The sequence below is a fragment of the Gracilinanus agilis genome, chromosome 5 (genome assembly GCF_016433145.1).
Source record: "Gracilinanus agilis isolate LMUSP501 chromosome 5, AgileGrace, whole genome shotgun sequence".
Lineage (NCBI taxonomy): Eukaryota > Metazoa > Chordata > Mammalia > Didelphimorphia > Didelphidae > Gracilinanus > Gracilinanus agilis.
This window is the reverse complement of record NC_058134.1, coordinates 208,177,595-208,193,771: the sequence shown is the minus strand read 5'-3', so window position 1 is coordinate 208,193,771 and position 16,177 is coordinate 208,177,595. Positions and strand designations below refer to the sequence as shown.

General features: G+C 38.9%; 1 protein-coding gene across 1 annotated transcript in view; it reads right to left on the bottom strand.

The window, feature by feature from the left end:
* The window catches only part of CACNA1C (calcium voltage-gated channel subunit alpha1 C), a 1,013,247-nt gene that overhangs the window by 335,758 nt on the left and 661,312 nt on the right, over window positions 1–16,177 (bottom strand). The window contains exon 5 of the mRNA XM_044679095.1: window positions 14,139–14,278. Coding sequence (XP_044535030.1) covers window positions 14,139–14,278 — 140 coding nt within the window. The remainder of the gene's footprint in view (window positions 1–14,138; window positions 14,279–16,177) is intronic.

The window sequence follows — 16,177 nt, the reverse complement described above, 5'->3', positions numbered from 1 at the left end:
TATATATATATATATATAATATGTTATCAGATATATACATATATATCTGATAACATCCTTTATGGCATTTCTCTTGCACAATTCTTGGTTGGTAATGGGCCACGGTTTCTCATACCCGCCATGTGCCTTTCCATTGCCCTCTTGGTGACCCTCAGTTTTAATTCTGAGGTTGCTGTAGTCTTCCATGAAACAAAGTCATACAGCGCCAGCAGAACCCAGGGTTGTTTTCTTATCCCATAAAATTCCCTTCCTGGGAGCAGTAATAGTAATTGCAACTTCTTTTGGACCAAACTGACTGAAGAATAAATTACAAGCAGGGTACTCACGGCCAGGTTGGAACCACAACAATCTGAAAGGAAGTCAGGCATGTTGTGTTTCATGGCTCTAATATTACCTCTCATGGGCCTGATGAATCTGCAGGATTTGCTAATCAGTCTGGCAAATTACCTATTTGCTAAATCCTCTTGAAGGTAATACAGCTTTGTGGTGGAGAGGGAGGGAGGGTAAAACCTCCCAAAACCCTAAAACCCTGCAGAGAGGAAGATGGGCGTACTTTCCCTTTGGTATTTCGGTCCTACAGGTATGTTTCAAACTTTTATAGCTGAAATTTAGAGGTTCTAATTAAGGCGCCATTTTACAAAACTACCAACATCTTGTCATCGAGTGTGAATAAGATGTGTTGAAAGTCTGTGCAGGAAGTAGGCAATATATTTAATTTTGCTGTATGGTAGCTGGGTTTCTTAGGGATGTGAAACGGGCCACTTCTGCCTGCCCAAAGTAGGTCACTGAACAAAACACATAAAGTCTAGCTTGTCCCTCCTAAATTTTTCTACGTTTGGAAGCAAAAGGGACCTAGGAAGGTAGTAGATAGAGAACAAGACCTGGAGATGGGAGGTCCTGGGTTCAAATCTCTTCCCAGACACTTCCCAGCTGTGTGATCCTAGGCTGGTCATTTAATTCCCATTGCCTAGCTCTTACCGCTCTTCTGCCTTGGAACCCCTACACAGTATTTATTCTAAGACAAAAGGTAAAGGTTCTAAAAAATGCCTATTATGTGCCAGTCACCATGCTAAGCACTTTACAATATTGTCCCTGTTTGATCATATGTGCCATTTGAAGGTCACCATGATATCTCTGGTAGAAAGGAATTTAAATACTTCCTCCTCCCCACTAATCTCCATAAAATAAAGGTTTTTTACAGTCTTGCGAGAGATATGGTCAGCTCTAGAAGAGGGTGATAATAAAATCCCTTATTTACAGAACACTTTCAGGCTTAAAAGCACTTTTCTAGCAACTCCAGCTGTTAGGTAGTGTACGGAGTATTTATTATCCCCATTTTACAGATTTAGAAACAGAAGCTGGGTAAAGTTAGGATTTGTCCAGGGTCACAGAATCATAAGATCATAAATTTAGAGCTAAGAAAAGTCTTTTAAGTCATCTAGTCAAATACTCATTTTGCAGATATAGAAACGTGAGGCCCAGGGAGCACAGTGACTTATTGTAATATATGGTAGGATTTGAACTCTAGTCCTCTCACTCTTCCCAGTATAACACATGGAGTCAAAATGTCAGAGCTAAGGCTTAGAGCATTTAGTAGAAAACATTTTCAACTGGAGTAGTGGTATAGTCCATCAAGAGAACAGTACCTTGGCTATGAAAACCTGAAGATAGTGGGTATGCTACATGCTAGCATCAGGGCCACACATCACCAGTGGAAGTTGTTGGAGGGACATGCATTTAAAAAAAAAAACCCTATTTTCAGTTTTAGTCACAATTCCAAGCCAGAAGGGCAAAGGCTAGGCAGTCTGGGATAAAATGATTTGTTTAGGGTCATACAGCTAGAAAGTGTCTAAGATAAGATTTGAACCCTCCTGCATCTAGTCCTGATGCTTTATCCACTGAGCCACCCAGCTGCCCAAAGAACATGTACTGCTGTAAGGTGCCTCTGGTCACTGCAGAAGAAGTGTTGATCCATACCCCATGGCAATATCCAAAACTGAATTTCCTCCTTGTATGCCTTTACATGAAGATACAAGCCCAGGTCTCTTGACTCCATCACTTGCCTCAGGATTCAGATAAGTTATCTAATCACTGATACCATAACTAGACTCATTCCTCAAGGGTAAGCATCCTTCCACCCTCATCCCTACCCTTTAATAAAGCTCCATCCCAATAATTCTGAACTCTGATGTACAAAGCTGCCTACTACCTCATTCTCATCTAACTTAACTCCACAATATTTTTCTATATCTGCCCACTTCTTCCATTGTGCCCTCTGAAATGCCTGTTCCAGAATGGAAAAGCTTTCATCTTAAATCTTTCTTGCATCTTCCTGTCCTCCCTGAGACCTGACTTCCTCCTGGTCCACTGGATCACCTTTCCAGTAATGGGTATGCTTTCCCTCAGATGCCCTCTTCACTCCCCACCTTCTTCTCTTTCCATTCTTCATAATAGAACCACTCTCAGGCCTTGTTTAATTACACTTCTTCTATAACATTTAATGATGATAGAGTTCAGAGGAGATACATATGTCATCTTCCAATATTTGAAAATAAGGAATTTATCCTTGTTTAGTCTCTTTAGTTCATTCATGTTCCTTTTTCATGTTTCTTTTAACTCCTATGTTTGAACTTCCAAGTTTCTATACAGCTTTGGTATTTTCATCAGAAATGCTTGGAAGCCTTTTCAGAAAAAAAATCCATTCCCACCCTCCCCCCCGCCCCCAGAGAATTATATTTAATTTTGCTGTCTAAGTTATTCTTGCCTGTAGACCTATATCCTTTCTCTCCTGGAATATTGTATTATAAATTCCCTGCTCCTTTATAGTGGTGGTTGCTAAATCTTAAAACATCCTTGACAATGTTTGCTTGATACTTGAATTTTCTCTTCCTGTCTATGTACGATATTATTCTTTTTCTTTGACCCAGAAACTCTGGATTTTGGCTTTGATATTCTCAGAAAATTTCATTGAGGGATTTCTTTCAGGAGATAACTGATATGGCTTTTTCCTGTTTCTACTTTGCCCTCTGGTTGTGAGAGATCTGGGCAGTTTTATTTCATTTATTTTTTTCTATTTTATTTTTTTAAATTTAGAATAGCTTTCCATGGTTACATGATTCAAGATACCTCCCCACCCCCAATCTTTCCTCTCCTTCCCAAAGATGACAAGTATTTCCACTGGGTTATACATGTATCATTGTTCAAAACCTATTTCCATATTATTCATATTTGCAGTAGAGCGATCTTTTAACATCAAAATGCCAATCATATCCCCATTGAGCCATGTGATCAATCATATGTTTTTCTTTTGCATTTCTGCTAGCACAGTTCTTTCTCTGAATGTGGAGAGCATTTTTTTCTCATAAGTTCCTCTGGATTGTCCTGGATCCTTGCATTGCTGCTAGTACAGAAGTCCATTACATTCAGTTGTGCCACAGTGTATCCGTTTCTAGTACAATCTTCTCCTGGTTCTACTTCTTTCATTCTGCATCGATTCCTGGAGATCTTTCCAGTTCACATGGAATTCCTCCAGTTCATTATTCCTTTCAGCACAATAATATTCCATCACCAATATGTACCACAATTTATTCAGCCACTTCCCAGTTGATGGACACCCTTTCATTTTACAATTTTTTGCTACCACGAAGAGTGTGACTATAAATATTTTTGTACAAGTCTTTTTCCTTTTTTATCTCTTTAGGGTATAAATCCAACAGTGTATGGCTGGGTCAAAGGTTAGGCATTCTTTTAGAGTCCTTTGCCCTCCAGAATAGTTGGATCAATTCACAACTCCACCAGCAGTGTATTAGTGTCCCAATTTTGCCACATCCCCTCCAACATTTGTTACTCTCTTTGCTGCCATATTGGCAGTCTGCTAGGTGTAAGGTGGTACCTCAGAGTTGTTTTAATTTTAATTTCTCTAATAAGGAAGGATTTAGAACACTTTTTCATGTGTTTACTGATTGTTTTGATTTTATCATGTGAAAACGGTCTATTCATGTCCTTTTATTGATTGGGGCATGGCTTGATTTTTTTGTAAATTTAACTTAGTTCCTTATATATTTGGGAAATTATGGGCAGTTTTGTTTTAAGATTTCTTGAAAAAGAAAGTGTAGGCTTTTTTGGGGGTCATGAAATTCAGATAGTCCAATGCATTTTAATTTTTTTCCTCTTTGGTATTTCCCAGATCAGTTGTTTTTCTGGTGAGATATTGTATATTTTCTACTATTTTTTCTAGTAGTTTGACTTTAACATTTCTCATTGTCACATGAAGTTATTATCTTCTATTTTACCCATTCTAATTTTCAGGGAATGGGAATTTGTTGCTTGGGCAAAGTTTGTTACTCTTGTGGTGAGCCTTTAATTCCTTTTCTGATTCTTTCTTCCATAACTTGCATTTCTTTTCCAATATTTCTTCCAGCACCAGGTTGTTGTGAGGAGCAAGTGAGACAATATTTGTAAAGCACTTAGCACAGTTCCTGACACATAGAAAGCACTCTATGAATACTTAATCTCCTCTTCTCTCTTGATTTTAAACTGTTACCTTATTTCTTCCAGGCATTCTAGTTGAGTTTAAGGCCAGCTTTGTTTTTCTCTGAAGCTTTGCATATAGATGTTTCAGCGTCAATCTTTTCTTCTGACTTGGTGTCTTGAGTTTCCCTGATACATTAATAGCTCTTTTTTTAAACCCTTACCTTCCATCTTAGAATCAATACTGTGTATTGGTTCCAAAGCAGAGGAGTGGTAAGGGCTAGGCAAAGGGGTTTAAGTTATTTTGCTAAGGGTCACCTAGCTAGGAAGTGTCTGAGGCCAGATTTAAATTTAAACCCTCCAAGTTTTAGGCCTGGCTTTCAATCTGCTGAGCTACTCTAATAGCTCATTATTGCGAGATACTTCTTTTGTTTGTTCATTCTTCTAGCCTAGTTCTTGACTTTTAGTCAGTGTTAGAGTTAGGGCTCTGCTACATTTCTGGAGTTAAGGCTCAGGCTGGGCTAGTTGTTATTTTTTGGGGTTATTGACTATTTTTTTTTTAACCCTTGTACATCGGTGTATTGTCTCATAGGTGGAAGATTGGTAAGGGTGGGCAATGGGGGTCAAGTGACTTGCCCAGGATCACACAGCTGGGAAGTGGCTGAGGCCAGATTTGAACCTAGGACCTCCTGTCTCTAGGCCTGACTCTCACTCCACTGAGCTACCCAGTTGCCCTGGGGTTATTGACTATTATTAAAGAACCTCAGAGACACGGTAGACCTTCAAGCTTTAAATGATCCCAGAGTGATCTGATCCAGAACAAAGTCTGATTGTTCTCCCCAGTATAAGTTCTGCAAGTTCCTCACCTTGGTTTGGGCCTGAACGTCAAGAGAATGCTGCTGGTCTCAGCCTCTATCAGCCTACTGAAAAGTTTTGCTTGTTTACAGTGACAGAATTACAGGCTCTCCTTTGGTCTAAGATTCCTGCCACAGTTACTTGTAGGTTAAGTAAATGCTAGAGTTGGGCTCCTAGAGTGTGAACCACACTTGCTCCTGAGTCACTCTGCTGTTCCTTTCTCAGTATACCACCCAGGCTTGCTACTCAGATCGCCACCTCCTGGCACAGGTCCCCTTCTCAGACTGCCTGAATCTGTGACTCAGTGTTGGGTAGAGGGTGAAATAGCAGTCAATTGACACCTATCCCTGCTGTAGTACCCAAAGTATGGGCCAGGCTTGAGACCTTCTCTTGCTCTGGTGCACAGCTTCTCCCTGGGTAATAGAGCTTTCCTAAGATCAGCATGCTTCTAACAGAAATTTGTCCCAATCTTCCTGCTGATCTTTCTGTCTATCTCCCTATGCCTGCTTATGCTGGACAAAATCAATAAGTAACAATCAATAAACATTCATTAAGCACCTACTGTATGCCAGCCCCTGGGTAGCTCAGTGTATTGAGAGCCAGGCCTAGAGACAGGAGGTCCTGGGTTCAAATCTGACCTCAGACACTTCCCAGCTGTGTGACCCTGGGCAAGTCACTTGACCCCTATTGCCTAGCCCTAACCACTCTTCTGCCTTGGAGCCAATACATAATTTTGGTTCCAAGGCAGAAAGTAAGAGTTTTATTAAAAAAAAAAAAAAAAGACAGCCCTTGCCCTCAAGGAATTTATAATCTAATGGAGGAGACAATATGAAAACAAATATAAACAAAAGTACAAACAGGATAAATAGGAAATAATTAATCACAGGAAGGCATTGGAATTAAGAGAGGTCGAGAAAGGCTTGCTGTAGAAGATGGGATTTTAAATGAGATTTAAAGGAAGCCTGGGAAGCCAGTAAGAGGAGGGAGAATATTCTAGTAATCAGAGACAGTCAGAGAAAATGGCCAAAGCCTGTTCCTGGAAAGTGAGGAGGCCACTGTTGCTGGGGTAAAGGTATAAGAATACAGGGAAGGAAAGAGGGAGCTAGATTGTGAAGGGTTTTCAATGCCAGACAAAGTATTTTGTATTTGATCTTGGAGGTTATCGGGAGCTACTGGAGTTTACTGAGTGGAGGAGAATGACATGTTAAGACCTGAATTTTAGGAAAATCACTACGGTGGCCAAGTCCTACCTGAGGCTCCTTGCACACAACATTCAATACTCAACCTGAGTCCACATCTCTTTACTAACTGTCCTTACCTGGAACAACTGCCCTCTTCACTGATTCCTCTTAGTTTTCCTGGCTTCCCTCAAGACTCAATTCAAATTCCAGCTTCTTCATGAGACCTTTCCCAGCTTCTCATGTAACTAATAGCTCTTCCTCTGAGATGACCTTCCCGTTACTCTGTTTATATTTTAAATGTATGGTACTTAGTTATTTGCATGTTGCCTTGACCATTAGAATGTAAGCGTTTTGAGATCAGGGACTACTTTTGTTTTTCTTTGTGAAACACTGTCTCTGGACTCTAACTAGCACTTAGAGATTATGTCCCCAGAGGGAAGCTGACTACTGTTCCCCTTTAGTTTCTAGGGGTAACCGAAGGATTTAAAAAAAATTAAGTACTGATACTTATGAGTCCCCACCGAAGCCAGCCAGAGTTAACTAGCTTTCAAAATAGTATGGTTACTGAGCTGGTATAGTAAAACCAAAATGCTTACTGAAAATCTGGGACTTTCCAAGATTTTTAATTTCCCCAAAATATACAGAGTCCAGGGAAAAGTGGGCTCAAGTTTAGAAAGTACATGTGGTAAAATGTTAATTCACCACTCCTGAATGGATGGAAATCTTTTTCTTCCCTTCCAGAGTCCTCATGAAGTTCACTGGAAGTCTGTGAAGCTTTTTTGCTAGGGTTCGAGTGTCAGGGCCTTTTTAGAATCTTGGTGCTCCTAATCTCTTCACCCAGAAAAAGCTGCCTTTTGTTAGTGTATCGAGGCTGTCCTCCCAATCTCTCTGATAATATGGTCAGTGTAGGGGAAGGTCAGCAATGACACTCTTGCTATGATCACTCTCCTTTCTTCTTGCTGCCTTCTGGTTAGAGGGGAAAGGATTGTATCCTCAAAGCTCTCTTGAATCACTTGCTGGAATCCTTCTCCAAGACAGGCACAAAAGTGTCAAATTCCTTTAACTAGTTTCATTCACTGGCTGGTAAAGCACTTTATTCCTTGAACCTAGTTTACACCTTTGATTGACTGGTTGAATCAAGAGAAATGTCTTGGAATTGTTCATAGCTAGTTTACATATTTGATTCTGTAATACATCAAAGAGGCATTCTCTGATAAAGGTATCAGATTTTTAGTTACATAAATTGTTCAGGGGTGTGAAATATTCCTCCTACTTTTATATCCTCAGGACTTACTACAGTACCTGGCATACAGTGAGCGCTTAAAAGTTTGTTTTTTTTTTGACTGTCTCAAGTTAAGAAGGATGATCTCATAAATATATTTATCTTAGAGATATTCAAAGAGTACTCAAGGACTCTAGGAAGGTACAGTTCCAGCTCTCTCCACCAGGGAGGAGGTTATCCCAACCCAGAGACAGTGGAAGAGGCCAATGACACATTCTTCTCCGTCTTCCTGAGAGGTGTGGGATGTAGAGCATATTTCTTAATTCCTCTGAACTTTTCAGTGGCTATTAAAATAGGCCTCTGCCAAAATGTCTCTTCCTTTCCCCCCTACTCCTCAAAGTTAGAAGTTACTAGCACTATTTGACATTTTTAAAATCTATGCCAGTTTGACACCTCTGACATGGGAGACAGAGGATCACTTCTAACTCAGTATTCCACAAACACGTGCAGCTCATAGCACAAATATTTAATTCCAACAATGGGTAAGACTGTATACTATTGACCCATATGACTTTGAGTTTGACACAAGATTTATTCTGCATATTATTATAGTTCTATAACTGTATCTATGTATACATAAAAGAATGGGATGGCCAATAGAGGAATTACTATTTCTTCACTGATTGTGTAGCCTTGTAAATGAGGCCCATGAACCAAAATGATTAAATCCTTCAATTACTCAAGATTACATCAGGTCCTCATAGATGGAGCCATGTCCTTCAGAACCCAACTAAGATATTGGTCCATCCAAAAAGAATATACACATTACTAATAGATAGACTCTAAGCTCCTTGAAGGGAGACAAAATTTTGTATCTCTAGCACCTAGCACAGTTCCTAGATAGATCTTGTTGATCATGTTGAGCTCAGAAGATATCTAGATGGGAATGTGCTTTGGAAGAGCTGAAAAAGCTAAACAAACATAAAGCTACTTAGTAGTGTCACTTAAACAAAAACCTTTGAGGGTCAGTTGTGATACCTTCCTCTGGCATGGAGGTCATCCTGGGTTTGTAAAGGCTAAATCAGTGGATTATAACCTCTGGTAGCTTTTACCAAGCTATACAATCTTTGAACATAGGCCCTGTGATATCTGTTATCTGAGCACCAACCTAATTAATCCCAGAGGATCCTATTACAAGAAGGTTGGCCATCAGGTGATAGAATTTTTTGGCTAAAGTAACTCATAAAGACTGTCTATTGAGGTGCAGAGAGAGCCATTAGCTACAGCAATGATATCTTAGATCTTTTGGAGTTTTGAGGTAATGCTTTAATGAGATAATTTGTTCTTAGAAGCTCTGGTATGCAGTATTGCTATTCAACTATAGATGGCAACGTGCATTGCTACTGGCAAAGCTGTGACCAATAATTCTGATTCCTGGGCAAATTCAATTTAGTGGGTAGAAGGAAGGAGGAAAGTGGGAAACAAAGGACAGTCCTTTTACCATGGGGTAGTTATGCTGGGAGAAGAAGCTGTTCATTCTCAAGCAAAACCACCTAAAGTTTCTGGGATCCCTGGATCCTAGAAGCTTTTATCAATTATCAATTCATCATTCATCATTATTCCCTAACTGTAGTTCTTCTCTAAGACTCATCTTTTCTTTTTTCCCTCTCTGCTCTTCTCCTACTTTCTTCTCCCCATTCCTTTCTTCTCTTCTCTCCTTTCACTGTTCCTCTTTTGTGGTTTCTCTTCTCCTCTCCTCTCTGCTATCTCTTAGTAATCTTAGTCGCTCCTGTGGGTTCAATGATCATTCATTTCTATGTGGAAGACTCCCAGACCTGTATTTCCAATCCTAGTTTATCTCCTGAACTCTGATACTATATTGCCAACTGCCTATTCAACATTTCAGACTGTATGTCTGTAGGTATCTCAAACTCAATGTATATGAAAAATAAATTATTATCTCTTCCTTCTCCAACCCAAATCCATTCCCATTCTGAAGGACACCCCTAGGCTTAAAGTCAGGCAGATTTGTTATCTGCATATCATCACTGACTCCTGACTTTCCTTAATCCCATATATCCAATCATTTGCCAACACATGACATTTTTATCTCCACAACATCTCTTGCATAGGATAATCCCTTCTCCCCTCTTACAGCACCACCACATGAGTTTAGTTCCTCATTACTTCTTGCTTAGTTTATTGTAATAACCTTCAATGCAACTTAAAATGAAGTTCATCTTGCTCATCACAACCGTTTGGACTTAAGTTTGGAATTAATCAGTAATTTGTATAATTGAAACATCAGATGCTTAAATACATGACCCTCAAAGCCATGTACAAAGTCCTCAGCTTCTATAAGCCCTGTCCCTCCTACTTCTGCCCACTTGGCCTTGGTCTACTGGCTCATCTTGGCACACTGATTAAAAGAACCTTATCAATTATAAAATAATCTATTTCCTCAGATGAAGTAATCTGAGATCTGACTATTTATAGTATATCTTTCTCCTTCAATGCATTCTTGAAGCTGCCAAAGTCAGCTTGTATACCTCTGCTACTGGCTGTTGTAAGCCACAAGATCTTTTGCCTGTAATGGTCCCTCAGTACTGTAAATGCTTTCTTCCTTCCCTCCTTCCAAACTTTTCTTCAATCAATCATTAAGTCACCATCCTAGGTAGACAAAGACAAAGGATCAACTAATTCAAGCAAGCAGAAGAGTAAATGAAGACATATATAAATATGTAAATTTTATAAATATAAATCTAGAATAAATGTACAGAGTATTCTAACACAGAATATTTTAAATATAGAATAAATATAAGAGCCTCAGTACAAATAAATATAAGGTAATTAGGGAGGGAAGTATGAACTATGAGAATAGCACACAAATGACCTTTATCCTTAAAAAGTTTGTAATCTAGACCTGCTAGGGTGATCCAACAGGTTATAAGCTTGTTTTCTGTATGAAGCTTGTTTTCATTTAGGCATTTAACAGGTATTTTCATCCATCTTAGTCATTCCCACCAATCGTCCCATATAGGACAAGGAAACCAAAGTAGCTGAAAAAGCAATGAGGCACCCTAAGAGAGTTACAGAAGGCAGTATGTATCATCAAGTCAAACCACCACCATCACTATCATCATCTCAACTATTATCTCCACTCAGACAATGATGGAGTCAGCTCAGGAGGTTGAGCCTAACAGCCTTGGGAATAGCATTGCTCCCTAAGCTACTAGACTTGCTTTCAACCCAGTTCCCAGAGCTACTATTGAAAGGAGAATCATTGTGGAGAAGGGGTCCAACTTCCTCACCACCACTAGAAACAACTACTGACCAATTGCTACCTATAAGGAGAGGCTATCAGTTCTGCTTTTGAGCTAAACCTCACAGTCATCGTCTGGGGAAACAATTCCTGAGGAGAAGAAGCCAACCAGCCCCACCAACTACTCACCAATTGCTATGGACAGTAGTTTTTGCCATGCATGTCAAACCACTACCACCACATTGACTTCCATTGGTTCTTAGGCCCTAATAGAGATTCTTCAGGACTGAATCTAAGCCTTGGATTGCAATACTTCTATCCCAGTTCCCTCAGCTATCAACCTGGGAGAAAACTACTGTGCAGATGCAGCCAGTCATTTCCTCCTATAGGTGCTACAGTTACAACTACTGAAGACTCCAAATTTTTTGTCACTAAAGTCATTGGCACTCTCAAATGGCTCCCCATCAGAATCTGATATGATTTTATCAGTTGGAAGGACATTTTAAAAAAGCGCTGGGGGCAGCTAAGTGGCTTATTCAAATGTGACCTCAGATCCCTCCTAGCTGTGTATTCCTGGGCAAATCACTTGACCCCCATTGCCTAGTCCTTACTGTTCTTCTGCCTAGGAACCAATGCACAGTATTGATTCTACGATGGAAGGTAAGGACTTAAAAAAAGGATTGTTGTCTACAGGTCATACACATTGTACATATTTTTGGATTTTTTCAATGTATTGATCAACTGCACTGATTTTTTTTTTCCTTCATAAAAATACCATTTGTTATATGAGATGATCCTTTGGGATGTGGAGGGGTAACTATGGTGATGTAAGAAACAGAAGATTGTTTTGCCTCTGTACCCTAAGGACCATGAGACTTTTCCGTATGACTTTCAGCTAAAACCTTCCATATAGGTTGCCTCCCCAATTAGAACATGAGTTTAATGAGTGCAGAAACTGTCTTGTTTTTCCAGTTTTATCTACCCAGCACTTAGCACAATGCTTTGCATGCTTAATAAACGTTTTATTAATTTATTCACATTTTTTCAATAAGTTATATTTTAATATATTTAAATATCCAAAATATTTAAATATAACATATTTAATAATTTTCAATAAGGTTGCACTTTAGTATATTTGCATTTGGTCACAAGATTATAGCTATAGAACTAGAAAATACTGGAGCAGTCATAGGACCATAGACATGGAAGGGACTTTAGTGACCATCTAGTCTGATTCCCTCTTATAGATAAGAAAATTGAAGTCTACAGAGGTTGAATGACTTGTCCAAAGTCATACAAGTGGCTGAGCTGGCCTTTATATTCAGGCTCCAGGACTCCAAGTTCTGAATCTTAAAGTTTGTTTTAAGCAAGTCATTTTTTGAAAAATCTTACCTTAGTAAAAATTGTCTCCTTGTAGAAATGACCTAGAGCTGGTCAATAAAGTCAGTTGGTTGGGGGCAGCTGGGTAGCTCAATGGATTGAGAGCCAGGCCTAGAGACGGGAGGTCCTAGGTTCAAATCTGGCCTCAGATGCTTCCCAGCTGTGTGACCCTGGGCAAGTCACTTGACCCCCATTGCCTACCCTTACCACTCTTCTGCCTTGGAGCCAATACACAGTATTGACTCCAAGGCGGAAGGTAAGGGTTTAAAAGAAAAAAAATAAAGTCAGTTGGTAAATGTTTATTAAGCACCTACTATGTACCAAGTACTGTGCTAACTGCTTAGGATAAAAAGAGAGGTAAAAGACAGTTCCTGAGCCATACCATTGCTGGATTTATATCCCAAAGAGATAATAAGGAAAAATACTTGTACAAAAACATTTATAGCTGTGTTCTTTGTGGTGGTAAAAAATTGAAAAATGAGGGGATGCCCTTCGATTGGGGAATGGCTGAACAAATTGTGGTATCTGTTGGTGATGGAATATTATTGTGCTGAAAGGAATAATGAACTGGAGGAATTCCATGTGAACTGGAATGACCTCCAGGAATTGATGCAGAGCAAAAGGAGCAGAACCAGGAGAACATTGTACACAGAGACTGATATACAGTAGCACAATTGAATGTAATAGACTTTTCTACTAGTAGCAATGCAATGGCCCAGAACAATCCAGAGGAACTTATGAGAAAGAACTGTGGGAGCAGAAATACAGCAGAAAAACATATGATTGATCATGTAGTTGGATGGAGATATGATTAGGGTTTTGATGTTAAAGGATCACTCTACTGCAAATATTAAGAACATGGAAATAGGTTTTGAACAATGATACATGTATAACCCAGTGGAATTGCTTGTCAGTTCCAGGAGTAGGGAAGGAAGGGGCAGGGGATAATGAATCATTTAACCGTGGAAAAATATCTAAATAAAAAAATAATATTAATTAAAAAAAGACAGTTTCTGCCCTGAAGGATCTCATAATCAAATGGGGGATCCAACAAGCAACAACAACTATGTACAAATAAACTATAAATAGAAATAAATTAAATTAATAAATAATTGATATATTGTATATTAAAATAATTTCTAAACAAAATTAGAAATAATCAACAGAACTAGAGCACTAGAATAAAGGGAAACTGTGAAGAAATAGATGGTAGAAGCTAGTGGGTGGTAAAGATTTTGTAAGTTTTCTTTGTTAACCACTCTATACAAAAGCAAGGTGGGAGCTGGCAAACAGAAAAAAAAAAAAGCACTGAATTATTGGTCCTCTGAATTTAGCCAATGCCATCAACTCATTAAAAAAAAAAAAGCACCTTTTAATTTTGGAACCAGATCTCTGAACCTGGCTTGTCCTCATTTCCTAGTTTGGCTACTGGATTCTTCATCTCTCTGATTTTAATGTTAATCTTCTCCTGAGTGAAAAGTTGGCCTTGAAAAGCTATTCTTCTGTCTTGTTGATTCTTTCCCTCTCCTTTGAACTCCACTCACCTGGTTTTGAATTCCTGCTGAAAGTGTTCTCATCTAGTAACTATACTTAACACTCTATCCCAAGCTAGCAGAAGACACAGCCATGGATTCATTCATTTCATTCATTCACCCTCAATTATCACTGGCCCTTTCCCAGACATAAGAGAAATACTGTAATCAAAATGTGTTACATATTTATAAACACACACACACACACACACAAGAATATAGTTAAACATACTTACTTGGTACTCCAGACACCAGACGTAAGGGGCGCAGCACTCGGAAAGCCCTCAGGGCCTTTACATCAAATCCAGCCCCCTTTCCTCCTAATGCATTTGCCCCATCTGCTTTGGTTGCTTGTTCTAAAATTGCACTAAACAGCCTAGAAAAGAGAAAAAGAAAGAAAGGATACTCTAAGGGAAGTGGCAATTTGTATCTTAGTTCTTCCCTCTTCCCTCTTTCAAAGCACATGATGTCTTACCCTGCCATATAGGAAGACGTAAGACTCTTCCCATATTTCACTATTATCCCCATTTCTCAACTCCTTTATTAGATGCTGTTCTCTGATCTTTCATTTATATCAAATCACATTAAGGTATAATTGACTGGTAACTGTTTAAAGTTTTACCCTTCTGAGAGGGATTTGCATTTCAACAGGGATCGGTCCCAAACTAAAGGGATAAAGCTCTGGCACTTGAGGTATAGGGGAAATATTTCTTCATGCATCAGAGTTTTATCAACTGCCTAAAATAATAATTATTGTGGAACACAGCAAAGCTCATTTATTGAGCATAAGGAACTAAAGCCTGACTCGGGCCCTTTGCACCATTCTATATACATTAAAGCAAATCCACCAATATGAAAATGAACTGACTAGATCAGTTGTGATTAGGCACAAAATTGGACATTTAAAAAAAAACAACACAGCTTTTTTTTTTCAGAAAGATGTTTCTGAGTTATTGAATGAAATGAGGAGAGGTAGGGGATTTTTAATAGCAAGATGGTGCCACTTGACTGGGATGTTGAGGTAATAGTCCTAAATAGGGGTAAGAGAATGGACTAGAAGGTTTCTGGAAGACCATTCAAGTGTTAGGAGGAATGATTTGATCAATTTTATTGTCTTCATTTAATGAAGGTGATACACGAAATAAGATACCTCAGAGCTAATAACTAGGTCCTGATGAGACTCTTTTTGTATATGACTCAGATAGAGATTCTAGATCAGATTAGAGTAAGGATTGTCCCTATTAATGATTATCTTTATTTGAAGATAGTGTTTGTGAGTGCTAATGAGAGGAGCTGAACTGATCAATGGGATGTTACCTTATGACAGTGGACAGAGTAGTGCCAGGCACATTCTAATGTTTCAAAAAAGACCCCTGATATTTTACAATTCTCATTTTAAGCTAATTTTTTAAAGTTTGATTGTTCTTTGAAAAATTTGTCATTTTAAGTTCTCTAATTTTTTTGGTGTCCTTTAAGGCTGAATTTTTCAATAACTGTTGACCTCAAAAAATTTCCTTAGGTGCATGCCTACCTTAATGTGCTGTGTATGCCTATACCCATTCTACTGTTTACTTGAAATCTGCTCTTTACAGTGGTTGTAGGCTCTGTCCAGAGAGTCTCCCTTTGGGGAAGGGAGCCACCAGTGCTGCCACTTACTATGTGGCCTTGGTAAAATGTAGAGGAAATAGCAGTGATCTTGGAATGGATTCACATGGATTCACATCTCTGGTTTGCTGGTCTCAGTAAAGTCACTCAAATACTGAAAGTCTTAATCTACTCATCTATAAAATAAAGGAATTAATACATATATTTTCTGCTTTTAAAAATATTTTGAGACTTTACTGGTATAATACAAGGGTTTGGGACACACAGAAAATGTTAAGAGAATCTCTGGAGATGTTCTCTAATGATCCTTCCAGCTCTAACATTCAGCTCCTCTGTGACTTCATATTTCTGGACTTCTGTTTTTCCATTTATATAATGAAAGAATTAGAGTAGATTATTAAATTTAAGATGCATTTGTTAATGAATGAACGGACTGTGATAGGGGCTGGAAAGACGAAGACAGAGAAAGAAACTGTCCTTGCCCTTAAAGTGCTTATATTCATTCTCAACAGGTTGTGAGGTGATGGAGAAAGGGTTGAGTCTTGAAGGGAGATAGGGAGTTGAAGATGAGGAGAAAAAAGTCATTCTAGGCTTAAGGAAAAGCCTATGCAAAAGCTGAAAGGTGAAAGCTAGAATGGCAAGTGTGAGGAGCAATAATTTTAGCTGGAAT